Source organism: Myodes glareolus, chromosome 2 (genome assembly GCF_982192425.1).
Source record: "Myodes glareolus chromosome 2, mMyoGla1.1, whole genome shotgun sequence".
Lineage (NCBI taxonomy): Eukaryota > Metazoa > Chordata > Mammalia > Rodentia > Cricetidae > Myodes > Myodes glareolus.
Window position 1 is genome coordinate 88209615 of NC_142027.1, and position 16098 is coordinate 88225712.

General features: G+C 42.4%; 1 protein-coding gene across 4 annotated transcripts in view; it reads left to right on the forward strand.

Moving 5' to 3' along the window:
* The first annotated feature begins 10571 nt into the window (after positions 1–10571).
* The window catches only part of Uspl1 (ubiquitin specific peptidase like 1), a 31933-nt gene continuing 26406 nt past the window's right edge, over positions 10572–16098 (forward strand). Inside the window, exons 1-4 of one of the 4 annotated variants that reach the window (XM_048418862.3) lie at positions 10572–10777; positions 11442–11605; positions 13626–13791; positions 14318–14446. In XM_048418862.3, coding sequence (XP_048274819.3) covers positions 13696–13791; positions 14318–14446 — 225 coding nt within the window. In that variant the 5' untranslated portion in view covers positions 10572–10777; positions 11442–11605; positions 13626–13695. Of the gene's footprint in view, positions 10778–11441; positions 11606–13625; positions 13792–14317; positions 14447–16098 lie in introns of those variants that run through there. The other 3 variants (XM_048418852.3, XM_048418872.3, XM_087902688.1) reach the window with 3 other exon arrangements.

Below are 16098 nucleotides of genomic sequence, written 5' to 3' on the forward strand. Positions count from 1 at the left end.
GGAAATTGTTGTCTTAGCAAGGAGGCAGACAAGAGGCAGGGCTAAAGCCTAGCTGAACGGACCCAAAACACTGACGGCAGAAGGGAGACACAGTGACCTAAGTAACAGCATATTTTCTTCAGGCCTTTTCTTGTAAAGCCACAAAACAAGGCTATCTGTTGTCTCCCATATTCTTAATATATTCAGTCATACAGAAAAGCTGAAAGAACAGCATAGCTGCCCTGACATGGTCCAGTGTTCAGGGTCTAAGTCATACTGTTGTAGCTGTCCGTATGTAGGCACGTGTGTGCACTGCGGAACGTGCCCTTCCCTCTAGGCACACTCTGGACATCCTCAGTCTAGATGGTACATCATCACTGGTACATCGAGGAAAGCTAAAACTGGATTCTGTGTTCTATCCCGTAACTGGGCATATTCAAGTTTTCCTAACACGTCTTGCAAGGGTATAATCAAAGTCCCCACAGTGCATTTGTCTGTTACGTTTCTTTCTTTGGTCTCTTTCTTATAGAATGGAATTTGACCGATTCTGTTGTAAGTTCTGTTACACAACTGAACTTATTCTATTCTGGAGGAGAGTTTTTGAAAACATTAAATAGATTTACTGTTTTCAGCACAATATTCTTTTTTTTTTTCCTTTTGGAAATTTTTTTTTTTTCAGATAGTTTCTCTGTATAACAGTCCTGGCTGTTCTGGAACTAGCATGTAGCCCAGGCTGGCCTCAAACTCACAGAGACCCACCTGCCTCTGCCTCCTGAGTGCTGGGATTTAAGGACATGCACCACCACAGCCCAGCTATTGGTACAATATTCTAAAGTTACAATTCTCCAACTTTTCTGTATCAATTCACCTTTTCGTTTTCAGAAAGCCTTAACTTACTCTGTTCTCTTTTTAAACTGTTTTTGTTTTTTTAAAACACAGCCACTACCGAGTAGCTCAAAAGGCTACAGTGAGAAAATCCCAGAGCTTACGTGCGCTGCAGTCACAAAACATGCGCTGCTGCCTCTCACTCACTGTAAGAACTGAGATGTCATCTTAAAGCCAATCAGCACAAAACCAAGCACCACGTTATTGATTAATCGCATCAAGTCACACTTAGAAAGTAAAATGAATTGCCCCAAATTTCTTTTCTGATTAGCAAACTAGTCCCTCCTCATACTTGAGGGTGAAGCTGCTGTCAGAACGGCCTACGTGCTCAGAAATTACCATACCCGAACGGGCTACGACCGTGCTGCCACGCTCTGTGCGCTCCAGTGCGGCGAGCAGACTGCGTCCAGATGAAAACACGGACTAGTAAGTATCTGAGTTTCTATATCGGCTCATTCGCAGTCTTGGCCTTCAAGCCAAGCCTTGGTCTGGTGGTGCTCTCCTCGATCTGCAGAGTGCTGGGAGCACCGGCTGGCACTCAGCCTCTGAAAGCAATGCAAACTGCCAACGGGATCAGCAATGCTATGGTCACTAGAACACTATGCCACTGCCAGTTACTCTTAGGCTGCAAAAATGGAGGGCAAATAAATGTTTCAAGTTTTCTCTCAAGTTATAATTAGGGTTTTTTTTTTTGCTTTATTACAAATCTAAAAATTACTTAGTGTCTATATGAAAGGAAGTTATATTCTTATCTATTTTATTTCATTTACTTGGACTTCTTTAATGGTCTGGTATTTGTATTTTAATCAAACCACTGACCCTTCAAGAGATTGCTTCCAATTCCTTTGAGCCTAATGACACTTTGAATAAGGTAAAGGACCTCCATTAGTCAGTTACATTCACCCACCTCATTCTGATCACTACTGAAAACAAAAACAACAAAAAGATCCTCACCAGAATAAAGCAGAGCACAGAACTCAAACTTTATAAGGAACTTCTTAAGGGGACCAGAATTATTAATTTGCACTAAAATAAATACGTAGTTATCCTCACCTTATAATAAGTCTGCCTACAGACCACCTGAATTTTCACACCTGTCTGGAAGATCATGCAAACTGAGCAAACCTTGACTGTGTATATGCTACAGATTTAGACACGAAGCTAGACAGGAAGGGGGATGTCCTGTGGATAGTCACTGTCAACTTACTTCTCAGCTAGACTACTACATGCAATAGATACAAAATGCAATTATTTCAGGAAACTTGCTAATATTTTAATAACCTTATAATGAGATATTAGGCAGTATTGAATTACTTGCTCTGTCAAGTACAAAACATGCAATATAATTGTGGCTACCAGAGCACAGTGAATCCTGCCTCCTGGTATTCCTACTTTTTCGAGGTCCTTTCCCACTCTAGAAGGGGACGGTGGTACAATCTACAGAATACACAGGGGATGACGTGCCACTTCTGAGGTGAGGTGACAGAAGGAGAGGTGGCTTCTGCCTGTCTCCCAGATCTCCTGCTCGCTAGAGGGAATCAAGGTGTCATGTTGAACGGACACAAAAGTAGCCTTCCGATGTCTAGACCCACATGAGACTGAACCAGAACCATCCAGCTGCACTACTTCCACATGCCTAACTATCAGAAACTATGTAAATTAATCAATGTCTGTTTTAGGCTAATTGGAAGTAACTTGCTACATGGCAGAGGATAATACTGTAACATGCTTCACTTAACTCAAGTTGTATAACTTAAAAAAATAATTTTTTTCTTTATGCATATGGGTGTTTTGTCTACATGTATATCTGTGTATCTTTGCATGTAATACCTGCAGAGATCTAGAAAAGGGTGTTGGATCCCCTAGAACTGGAGCTACAGGTGGTTGTGAGCAGTCACGAGGGTACGGAGGAGAACCGAATCCAGGTCCTCTGCAAGGTCAGTCACTGCCCTTAACTACTGACACCAGTCCCAACTTTCTAACTTTTATTGTAGTAATGCCTTAAAAACAACAACAACAACAAACCACCTTCCCAGGAACAGTGAGGAGGGAGGCACGATTTCTCATGCTGTATAGGATAACTATGACCGACCACAAGTGAATATCATAAAGGCTAGCAGGAAGGATGCTCAAAAGTATGTCTGAGGTAACAGTTACGAGCTGCCTTAGTCTGACATCTGCATGTATTAGAAGGGGACACTGGACTGTGTAGATACACGCTGCCAAGGGCAGAAGCCTTTCCTGCCGCACATGCCAATATTCCCACTGACCTGACCTTTCCCACTAACTCCTTCCAGGAGTTAGAAGGGTAACTATATGATAGTCTGGGGGAAGGAATCAGACACTCAGCTCTTCACTATTTTTCTTAGATTTGGAAGACTAAGTGGTTTCATGGACCAAGGCCTCCTGAAAGGTTGCCATAAACACCCTCAAAAACTTCGCTCAACTGCTGACTGAGATGAACCTAGCACACAGGATACACCATAAAAGATCTGATTAACAGTGCCCCCATATAGCACAAAACAATTTGGAGAGAAAAAAACTACACCCATATTCCCAAATATTGTTTATAAATGTTCTTACTTTTACTGGGAGATATGATATAATTTACATTGGTATGCATTTTGGTTTATTGATATAAATTTAAGGTCAATCTTGTTATATGTATATTTCTGCTCTTGATTGGGGTGTTGTGATGGTGTAGTTCATTTAAAAAATGTAATGTATAATTAAAAAATATAGGTTAATAGATAATCTCTATAATAGGTTTGTAGTCATGTTAGGTTTTCTAGATGTACAGAGAAGTATTTCAGATGAATAGGGATTCTTCAAATCTTTCAGAGACCTTCAGAATATGGCATTTAAATGTTTTAAAAATTTAGGACTTTTCAAGACAGTGAGACATATCTGCTCCTGGCGGCAGCACCAAGCTAATTTGAGAAGAAGATGGGCATCAAAGAAGCGCCTTAGCCATTTGGGCAAGAAACTGCTCTTGCCTGGACTGCTTCACTGGACATGCAGAACCCACAGAGAGATGACTGCTAAACTTGTCTAAAGGTGAGATGGTCCTTTGGGGTTCTTGCTTCATAAAAGAGTCTGCGAGACGTTCTACAGGACACAGAAAAAAGTGACTGAACTGTCTTTGACATTTCCAGCTTCATGGAAAAGTCTGCTGGATACTATGGGCCTGTGGGCTGAAGATGGATGCCTCAAAGGTACAGAAGAACTTTGGGTAAATGTCCAGGCAGCGAGATGTCTCTGTCAATTTTAGTGTCTTGGAAGTTGTTTATAATGCACCTTCTGTTTATTTAGGTAATATATCCTTCTGGAGTCTTTGATGGAGTTAAAGAATAGATAGTTATAGTTTTCCTCAGTTATGATAAAATATAAAGTAGATATAAATATTGTAACTGTAATTCTTGCTTGATATCTGTCATATGTAATTTTACTATGTTAAAGCCTTCCTTTTTGTTTAAAAAGAAAAGGGGAAATGGTGCAGGAGGTCCTTCTGTTTATGTGTTGTTTTCATTGGTTGATGAATAAAGACACTGCCTCGGCCTTTTGATAGGGCAGAATTTAGGTAGGTGTGGGGGTGGGGAGGACAGAACTAAATGCTGGGAGAAAAAGGGCAGAGTGAGGAGTGAGAGAAGCCATAGATCCTCCGTAGGAGATGAACACCGGTTAGAATCTCTGGTAAGCCACTGCCACGTGGCGATACACAGATTAATAGAAATGGGCTAAATCAAGATGTAAGCGTTAGCCAATAAGAAGTTAGAGCTAATAAGCCAGGCAGTGTTTAAATGAATACAGTTTCTGTGTGGTTATTTTGGGTGTAAGCTAGCCAGGCAGCTGGGACAAACTAGAGGCCCACTCCTACAACAACTAAGGGAGTCGTCTGCTGAGGGCTGCTCTCTGGCACTTGTAACTGTAGGGGATAAGCCATGTTCTTGGAGCCCTCTTGAGAATGACTGGATCTGCCTGTTTCTGAAGTGTGGTGCCAATCAACTCAGTGCTGCTGCAAACCTCAGCCACATTTTCCAAACAACTGTTTTTCCTGTGTGTGTTGGGGGGTGTCAACTTACATTCCAGACTTCATCTTATCTAACACAATTGGATTCACATGTATGCAGAGGAAGACAGAAGGAAAGTAGTCTTACCAGTTTCTAAATAAGCATTTTGTGCCTAATGGAGTTTCCAGTATCTTTGAGGTAAGACTCAGAACACCTGAAGGGCTATACCATGAGAACCACACAACCAGCTGGAGGAACACATGTTTATTAACAGATAGGTGGGAAGCCATGGCTATTAACAAGCATTAGAAAATGTGAGGAGGAAAAAATACAGATGCTCAGACCCCATCCAAACCCTGAGGCCAGGAAAGGACCATGCGATTAGTTTTCACAGGTCCTCAGTTACTCGAGGACCCATTCATTCCTGGGCAAGTGCATCCACGTGAGCAGACGCCCGAGGAGACCTGGCAGAGGGCAGCGCAATGATGGAACTAGAGCAACTGGTAGCTTAAAGGGCCAGTGGGATGTGGAGGACAAGAAAAGACTGCCCTGTGCCCCGAGGGCTTACTAACTGCCAGACGCTAGTTTACATATTACCTTATTTAAGACAGTTTTACTTCTTATGATGGGAAACTTGGGCTCAGAGATGTGAAACAATTTTTCTGAGGTCACAAAACTAGCTAAATGACAGAACTGGGATTAGCAGATATTTTCATTTTCTAGATGAAATTGAGCCTTGGAGAAGTTAAATATTTGAAATCAGGGCTGAGTCTGGAGCCTATATATCCCTGGCTCGCTCTTATTCTAAGAGTGAGAGGAGGTCTCCACTGCTTAGGAAAACAGAGGTGGTACAGCACAAGAAACTGGAGTGTACCGTGGAATAGCAGGCCAGAGACAGGGTCTCTCTGTGTAGCCCTGGCTGTCCTAGAACTCAGCCTCATGAGTGCTGGGATTAAAGGTGTGTGCCAACACTGCCCAGCTAGCAGGCCAGAATTAACACTTAGATTTCTTTTTTGGCCATCTTTCCAGTCACCAGAGTCCAGATTTTGACTTGTGATGCAGTTCAGAGAATCACACAGTAAACATTACCAATGACTTAAAATTACCAATGTTTTCTAAAAAAAAACAAAAACAATTTCTTTCATTCCAGTTTTTAAAATTCATTTATTAGATAATTACTAGGCAATTTTGCTACTTGTTGTCTATTACAACCTAGACAAAACAGTAAGCTTTAATTCTATTTATTCATTTACTTACACTTATTTACTATTATTATTTGGGATTTCCCGTTTTAAATATCCTGGCTAAATCAAATGACATCATGAACTATTAGGAAGTAAGACTATCTACTTCTAAATAGGCCTAAATTCAGTCCAGTCCTTCTGACTGATAAATTCATCTTGAAGTGACAACTACGTCCCAATTAGGAAAGTGTTTCTCTATATGAGTTTAATTTTTTTAATGTGGAGGACTCTTGATTGCTAATCAGCGTGCTGCGTGATTACTTTCAATAAGTGCTTGTAGAATGCTGTTTTGTCACTCAAGTACGCACGGCTCGTTTCTGAACCCCAGGCCGGTCTGGGCTAGGAAGAGCAGCGCTAGCTATCTATACTCAATGACATGCTCAGTCCAGCTATGGGGGTCGATAGGAGGCTGGAAAAGTCTGAAAAAAAGCCCTAGATTAGAAATTAGAAGATGCAGGCAGTCTAATGCACAAGCTTGGGTAAACTGTTTCCCTCTTCTGGGCTTGGTTTTCTGTCCTAAAGCGCGACTGCTCTGGAGAGTTGTTCAACAGCTCTGGCAGAGGACAACAGTTCAGGTCCTAGGACCCACATGAACTGGCTTACAATCTCCTTTAACTCCAGCTCCCTGGAACCCAAACCCTTAAACCCGCAGGCACCTGCACTCTCAGGCACCGGGCCCCACCACCACACACAACACACACATAATTTAAAAAACTAATGACAGTAAATCTTTAATAAAGTGGCAATACAAAGAAGGTGCATTTTAAATCCAAATACATGTGTGGAGCAAAACTGTTAAAAAGAAAAACTAAGCGTAACTAGGATTTGATGTGCATGAGCATGAGTCTGCGCTAACTCACGGGCCTCACTGTCGTCCTGCCATGCTGCATGACTGCTCAAAGACAGGTAAGTCTGTCTGTTGGATCAAGGCCCCTAACCACAGTCCACCCCTTTTCCTCCTCTAGTTTCAAATGAAGAAGTCACGTCACTCAGATGATAGGATTAATCTATTTTGTTCACTTTAGACTCAGGCAGGATGTTGGCATCACTAGCCAATCCCGTGACCCCAGCAGAGATGCAAAAGCCAAAGCAGACAGATGTCAGTTGTGCTACTTAGGGCACAGATAGATTCACACATGTGGAAGATGATGAATATATGATAAAATTAAAAGGCTGTACAATTTTATCCCATTTTAATTTATTTAGTGTGTGTATACACATGCAACAACGGCACACTGTGGAGGTCAGAGGGCAACTTTTGAGTTTTCTCTTTCCACCATGTGGGTCCCATGATCTGAACTCAGGTCATCGGGATTAGCAGCAAGTGCCTTTACTCGTTGAGCCATCCTGCTGACCCTACTCAGTAATGGCAACTTAATGAGACTTAAAATAGCTCTCTACTCCTTGACTGCACACCCAATGTGACCTACAACTTCAAGTGCCTGCTGCAGTGGCTTCCCCGCTAGCTACTAGCCTGCAACTGCGAGCCAAAATAAACCCTTTTCTTCTTTAAGTTGCTATTATCAGGGTATTTTATTATAGCAACAACAAAAGCAACCAAAACAGGATCTGAAAGAAACTTAAATATTCCAAAACAGAAGAGGTGGACACAATAGGAAACTACCTCTAAGACAAACATGTAAGGTAAACAGGGGCGTATTATGCAACACATAAATGAGGGGGGGGACATATCCTAATAGTTTTTACTTGTTTATTTACATATGCATACTACAGCCCCCCATAGCTTTTACTGATCCTAGGCAGGGAACTGGGTGACTGACAGCCAGATGTAGCATGAAGATTTTCACCCTGTGATCACCGTGTGACACTGAGCTAAGTACTACTAATTTAATCAATGAACTGACCAGCAAGACAGCAGAGATGGATGATGTCCTTCGTGGAAAACATTGTAAAACGTAGGTGGTGGTCCCAAGAGTACGTATCTGCAGGTAACGTTTAGAACTGTAAGGGAATTTCCTTAAGCTATTGATCTGCTCCAAACTTCTCACTGTACAGATGTGTAAACGCGGGGCACCAAAATTAAACCACCTGCATAAAGTACACAGCAAAGGAGACAGAACTCGACATCAGATACTCCAGAACCTCCTCTGTGACTCTATTAGCTGCTCATTTGGGGAAAGGAGAACCAGGTGTGTGGACACATGAGCTCTCATGGTCTACCTAAAAGTTTTAAGAGTCTAAAACAACACCTTGGGGCAACTAATGTAACGCCTGGCTTCATATATGACTACCCGGACAAAAGCTTTTCACATCCCAGAAATTGTACATGCCTCATTTTTTGAGAAAGGGTCTCTAACTGAATCTGGTGCTCAGATTCAGCTCAGCTGAATGGCCAGTCTGTCCCTTCCCAGCCTAGAATAATAGGTCTACACACCTGGGCCAGGCTTTTTACATAATTGCTGGAGATCCAATTCAGGACCTCATTATGGTTAAGTCAAGTAATTTACTGAAGGAGTCATTTCTCCAACTCAGTAATTTTTTAATGAGACCAGAATAAATAATCACAGTAGGTAAGATTTTGGGTTTGATTTTAAGACAGGGTCTCAAATCTGTTATGGACTCATTTGTTAATATAATAAAGCCCAAGCTGGCCTCCAATCCAAGGTTGTCCTGCCCTCATCTCCTGAGTGCTGGGATTACAGAGGTATTCACCCCATACCTGGCTCTGAGGTAGAATTTATATCCCTGGTTGGGGCTAAAGGTTTAAGAAATACAACATAGAAGAGTCTAAGAGCCCATAAAATGATATGCAGGGCACAAAAGCTTCCTTTTATAGAATGTGAGTTTCTAAGTGGAAGTAGATAAACTTCCGGCCTTAACCTACTGGAGGTGTCACTTCCTTTGGGGCCAGTATATATAAAAATGGGCATTCTGAATACATTGGGAAGAACTAGCAGAAGCGCATGGTATCTTCTCAGCTAAGGTCTCCAGGCCTCTGGCATAAAGGGGATTTTCTTCTTATCTCCACGTCCCACCTCCATTTTGTTGGTCACTGTTATTCTTTTTTCTAAATAAAAAATTAAATAAAATTTATATTAAAGACTGCAATAATCGATTTTTATTTGAATTATGATTGTAATCATTAGGGGGATGTTGCTTTACATCTCAAAAGCTGAGTTGCATTTTAACTGAACCTATTAGATTGTTCAATTTATAAGTTGACATTCAGCAAGTGTTTATGGAGAGTGTACTCCACTCTAGAAATGGAAATAACATGTTAAACAAGAAATATTCCTATTAATCTTGACTACTATTTAGTTAACAAATAGTTCGTCAAAATTTCAAAATTCATACAAAAAGAAATCTAGCTAGTTCGTTCTTAGAATACACCGGTACATTACTTATATAGTGAAACGCAAAAAAAAAAAAAAAAAAGCAAAACCTAACCACTTTATTTTTGTCTTGAGGGGGGAAAAATAAACAACCCTAACAAAGTCTGTTGGACCGCTCAGCATTCTTAAGTACCTACCACAAAGTAAAATTCTTTTATTGGCTAATTTCTTCCTACAGCGGACTCGTTTCCCTCCCCACAGCAGGCTACCCAAACCATCAGCACTCTGGCAGATCGCAGGCGGTTAAGACCGCCTAGGCAACCCCACGGCACCGCAGTCCACAAGGCCAGGCAGGACTCCTCTACGGAAAGCTCAGCAACTACCAAGTGTTCGTCCCGGGCCACGGAAACCCTCGACCCAGAGGACTCCCCGGCCTAGGATGTCCTCGAGAACGCAGTCAGGCACGACGTCCTAAGCGCCACATGACCTCCCTACGAAGGCAGATCGGAAAACTTGGCTACTCGAGAACTGCCCTCCTCGGAAGGCGGAGGAGGCAGGGCTGCCGAGCTGCGTGGGTCGAGGCTCACCACGTCCCTGGGTTTGTCTCTCGCTACTCCCCTTACCGTGAGCAGATCTGAGAGGGAAGAAAGGAAAAGCCCCTGGCCTCCAAGGAGGGGTTTAGGGAAGGGAGGGGCAGCTCCGTGTGTGGTGACCCTTTGTGAACACGTACGGCGGCGCCCCGGCCGGGAGGACACACTGAGGGAGCCACGGTCCCCGCTCACGCCGGCCGCCATGATGGCGGGGCCGGGGGAGGGGGGACGGGGACCACACGCAGGTCACTAGGCTTGCGTGCCGGCGGCCGCTTCCTCGGCCGCGTAATCCCTCCGCGCACTAATTTTAATCAGGCCCCGCCCCCTGGCCGCTGGCGTCACCTCCGTCGCTCAAGCGCTTTCCAGCAGCTTCCAGAACCGTCCCCTCCCCCTCTCCTTCCCCTCCCCCCCACACTTCGCAGGCTCTGCAGCTGCGGGCCCCGCCCCTACGGGCGCCGCAGTCCCAATTGCGCCTGCGCCTGCCGGGAGGCCAAGCCACGCCTCTGCGGAGCCTTGCCGGAAGTGTTCTCGTCTTCCTCTTCCCCTCGCCCTGCCCGAGGGCTTTCAAGCCGGGTGCTCTTCAGGAAGGTGTTGCGCGGGGGGACTCTTTGGCTGCGGACTCCCGAGCGGAAGTTGCTTTCCTAGCGGGGACGGCGGTGGGGGAGGAGCCATCCGAGGGGAACGTGGGTTGAACGTTACGGGTTGATGGTGTGGCGCTCAAGCTGGAACAGGAGTTCGGACCGATTCTACACGAAGAAGGGGTGTACAGCGGGCCGGTAAGGGAGAGAGAGTTAATTTCCTCGGGAAGTAGAAATTGGGACGGCTGCAGTGCCCCGGGTGGGTCGTTGACACGGTGAAAGGATGGGCTGGGAACGAGGTTCTGGTGGGAAGAAAGGAGGTGCGGACTGGGATCAGGGTTCGTTTGGGCTTAAAGAGGTAAACACTGAAGAGAAACCAGAGTTTGTGTCCGCTCCACGAAGAGTGTGGAAAACGGGCAGGGTAACGGAACGCCGCGCCTCTTGGGCTTCCCTGGTTAGCTTTTGAAGCTCACCTCGCGTGACCCTGTCTGTCTCAAATTCGGGAAGCTGGGTTGGGTCCTAAGCAGAACTCGACTCCCAAAGTCGACCCCTTGCTTCGGATTTAAGTGTGTTGGCCTTGCCTTTGACCCCTCATATGCCTAGCTGGGAGGTAAATCTCCGACGGGTACAAGGCTATTATAAGTTTCCACACTACACATGCAGTGAATTAAATTCAATTAATCGCGTCCCTCTCGTGATTGTTTGCTAACTGGTTCCATTCTAGGCTGCTAACTCCCTTTAGGGTCTCGGCAATGTTTATCGACATTGACGGGGGCGGGGTGTGAGTGGAAAGTGCTGGAGATGAGGACTGGAAAACTTGGTTGGTCTCCCCCTTGTAACAAGCTCGTGTCATAACCTTTAGGTTGTTCTGAGCTGTTTGGGTGGATTAAGTAGGTGATTGGAAGCTGACCTGTCATTCTGACAGTGATATGAATGGAAAGAGAGATGGATTCAAAATATTTCCAAAGCGCCGTCCACAACAGATGACGTTTACGGGGCATGCGTGAGAAAGATGAGCGTAAAAGAGTAAGACTTTTCTAGTATGTTTGCAAGCTCAAAGATGGCAAATTTTAGGTACCATACAGGGAGGAGCAGGTTACTTTTGGAGAAAAGATAATGAAGCTAGTTGTTACGGGACAAATTGAAATTTAAGAACCACCCCAGGATTTTGCATATAAGATAGAGTGAAAGACCTGGAGAGTCTATTTTTGGTATTTTAAACATGCATGTCCTTTGGAGGAGGGGAGTGTCTTAATATTGTTTCGTGTTTCTACCACTTGCTGAGTCGGTCTTCCTCCTTCCCCCCTTCCTTCTCCCTTCCTTCCGTCCTTCTTTTCTTCCTTTCTTACATCCTCTTTTTATTTTAGACAAGGTCTCACTATGTAGACTGCCTAGCCTGGATCACAGAGATCCATGCTCTGGAATTAAAGGCTTAAAGGTGTGTACAACCATGCTTGGATATGACTTGTCCCCCTATTGAAATAGTGGATAATAGGATATACCTTGTCCTCCTATTGAAGTAGTGGGTGATACTAGGATCAGGAGAGCAGATTGGAGGATTCTCATTTTTACTTCCACATTGAGAAAGAATCATTCCAGACAGTTTCCTAGATCCTCAGGTAGATAAAAAGTTTCATGAATGACTTACTCAGGAGCCTGCAGGTTTCTCTTTGATAGTGAATGCAGACTGACCGAAGGTGCACCATTTCTATCATTGGGAGTAGCTCGGATGGTAACTATAACTTAGGTGTGTTACAGTACGCCCTCATTTACTTTCCGACCCTTCCTTCCTTTTCCTTTCTTTCCTTTTTTTTCTTTTCTTCCTCATTTCCTTTCTCCCTCTTCCCCTCCTTTCTCTCCTCTCCTCCCCTCCCCTCCCTCCCTTCCCTCCCTCCCCTCCCCTCCCCTCCCCTCTTCTGTTGTCATATTCTCATGTAGCCCAGGAAGACTGTGAATTCATTTATAGCTGAGGCTGACTTTAAATTTTACATACTTTCTCCTCTCAAGTGCTGTGGTTACAGGTGTGGGCACACTCCATGTATGTATTTGTGTGTGTATATGTTTTTGTTTTGTTTCTGACGCAAGGATTCTCTGTGTAACTCTATCCTGGAACTTGCTCTGTAGATCAGGCTGGCCACCTTAGGTTTCGGCAAGATTTATGCTTAACAACTCCCTGGCTAAGTACTAGCTTATCTCTGAGGCCTAAAAGGACTTTTTGATTTGGTTTTGTTGTATTTTAAGTACATACTTAAAGTATTTTTAGACACTTTTCCCCCCTTGTATTGAGCTGTGTCTAAGAATTTTCCGTCTTCTAAATCTTCTGAATGGGGTCAGCTCTGTATATACTCAATACCTGCTTATCACGTGTAATTTGTACTATAGACATACTTATACTTATGTTTTTGTTCTGATACAGATCATTTACAAAGAGCATACTATTTTGTTGGTAACTTTTTAAATGCAGTGTTCTGCTGGTTTTAGTTGCAGGCTTTTAATCCCAGCTCTTGGGAGGCAGCTGCAAACAATGTCTGCCTGGTCCACATGTGTAGCAAGTTCCAGGTCAGGCAGGGCTATTTAGTGAGATCCTGTCTTCAAACAAAAAAGTTATTCCCAACTGGTGAAGAGTTAGTGGTTGAAAACTGTAGGAAGGTATAAATGTGTTGTTCATTTTGTTATTTTCTTTCTGTGGTAGAACAATCGGCCTGAAAGACTCAGGTTCTTTATAATGCTGACAGGGTTGCTTCAAACTGCACACACACTGAAAAGCTTAGGGCCATACACTTAGTTGACTCACTTGTTTTAACCAGTGGCTATCTCTATGAAAAGTTTTAGTTTTCTGTGTGTTAGAAAAATGCATCCTGTGATCACTCTCCTCAGCTGTTTGCAAATATCTAAATGCATTTAGCTACTTTCAGGATCATTGTTTTATAGTGTTTATCCAAGGATTTGTAGCTCACAAATATTCATAATATCTCTCATAAAATAGCAAAGCTCTCTTTTTAGAGTAAATAGAATTTTTTATTTAATTGTTGACTTTTTTTTGCAGGATTCATTGAAAAATCATTAGTGCTATTGGCATGTTCCAAGTGACATAAATTAGCCAATGACTCGGATTGATGGATTCTCTGAAGATTGGAAATGGTTTGCCACGGGTTGGACCGGGGACTGATATAGGGATATCTTCACTCCCCACGCTGGGGTACTTGGGAAAAGTTAGTGAACTTATTTTTGGCCTCAGTGAAAAATTGGTTTTTTCCTCTCTTGTATTTGAAATTTAAATTACAACTGAAACTTAAAATTTTAAATTTCATTTTATGAAGTCCTAAAAAATTCTGTCTTCCACGGAAATCTTACAGCAATGGCGAAAGATTATTATAATTTGTTTACCTCTCTGTTATTGATGTGTGAAAGTAGAAATAATGCCTAGATCTTAATGGTTTTCTATTCTTTGAAAATATGTACATTATGTATTTTCCTTGGCAGTTGATGTTACTTTTTTCTTGTAAACTAAACTGATGGTATTTTTCACTCAAAATTTAATTTTTAAAGTTATAAACATCTTATTTGGAAATAACTGTTTAAGACTGTACAGATTTCATTTGTTTGCTGTGTTTAATCTTGCTAGAACCCTTCTAGTGGGAAATTGTACTTTTTTTTGGGTTACCCTTCCATTTAATTCTTTTCTAAATTAATATTATTTAGGAATGTCTCTTTTAATTTGCTTTATTTCTCTTTTAGAATTATGGTTCAGCTAAAGTTACAACAGATGGGTATTGCCCTGCTTGTAGAGCGAAAGGAAAGCTAAACACCTTAAAAACTTACCAGATTAACTTCCAAGAATCTGTGTTTCTGTGTGAGGATCTTCAGGTAAAGTACTAATGTTACATAGTATATAGCTTTCAGCATTTTACTTTTCTTCATTGTTTAACTTTTTACTAATTTTGTCTTTTTCAGAGTATAGACTTTGAATGCATAGGTAATGTCAATTTCTAAATATCTCTGACAAATAATTTTAAATCATTTACTGTTTTCCAACTGAACTCCTAAGTTATTGCTACTTGCTATTAACCTTGTAGGGGTCCTTATAAGTTTTTAGCATAGTAGTTATTTCTTCCTTCTACACCCCCCTCCCCCCAACCTTCACAGGGTCTCACTTGTGTAGCTTTGGCTGTCTTGGAACTCATTTTGTAGGCCAGGCTGGCCTCAGTTTATAGTTAGCTGCCTTCCTCTGCTTCCAAGCACTGGGATTAAAGGTGTCCACCACTATACCTGGGCGTATAGTATTTATTAATTTCCATTTTTCCTGGAAGGGTATTTTGGTACTTTTTTATATCAAAACAGTGTATAGCCAAGCAGTGGTGGTGCACACCTTTAATCCCAGCATTTGGGAGGCAGAGGCAGAAGGTTCTCAGTGAGTTGAAGGCCAACCTGGTCTACAGAGTGAGTTCCAGGACAGCCAGAATTATTTCCCAGGGAAACCCTGTCTCAAAAAAACAAAAACAAACAAACAAAAGTTTGTGGTGTTAAAGAGATCCACAAATTAATTTGGCATTTTAGAAACAGCCCTCCCCCCATCAAAGATAACACTCTCAGATCCATTTATATTTTTTCCTCATATACAGAACTTTACATATCATACTTCTTTTTGATATAAAGCTGTCATCTTATTTCTAAAATATTGTCAAATAAAAAATAGGGAGAGGTAGCTCAGTGTTTAATAATGTTGCAGAGGACCCAGGTTCTGTTCCCAGCACTCATGGTGGCTCACAGCCACCTGTAATTCCAGTTCCTGGGTGCATGTACATATATGCAGGCAAAACACTCAGATGCAAACAGAATCTAAAAAGAAAAAAAATTAACCAATGTTAATCTAAAAAGAAAAAAAATTAACCAATGTTAATCCCACAAAATATTTGTTTTAAGTTTATATATGATACATGATATTTAGGCATCAGCGAAACCACATAAAGAGGACAAGGCCATCATTTTACATGCTTGCTGTTGGGTCTACAAGTCCCTGTAGGGACTGCCCCTTAGGACAGCAGAGCCGTTAGGCAGTGACTTTAGAGGACACTGAACACAATGAAGCTCCCCCCAGTGTTGTATGCCACACCACCTTTTCCAAGGTGAGGCCCATAATTGTAGGATATTTACTTTGATTTTAGCTTTTGGTTTGTGGTACTTGGAATTGAGGGTCTTGTTCATGAACAGTTTATGCATGCTTAATTATCAAAATAGTTATTTTGCAAAATAGTTACTCTCTTTTTTAAACTAACAAACAGATTCACATGTTCTAGAAACAGGACATTTCATAGATCTGCAGAGTTGTGATTGCGGACTTCTAATTCCAGCTCTGTCTGTCCCAGATAAACCAAGCAGATTTCTGGTCTCACTTGCAGAAACTGACTTAGTAGAGTTTGCCCAGAATTCTGTAATTTTGTCATGTGAGGTCTGATGACCAGCCGAGTTAGGAGAATAGCAGACTAAATCTAAAATAGTAGACTAAATCGAAAAACCAA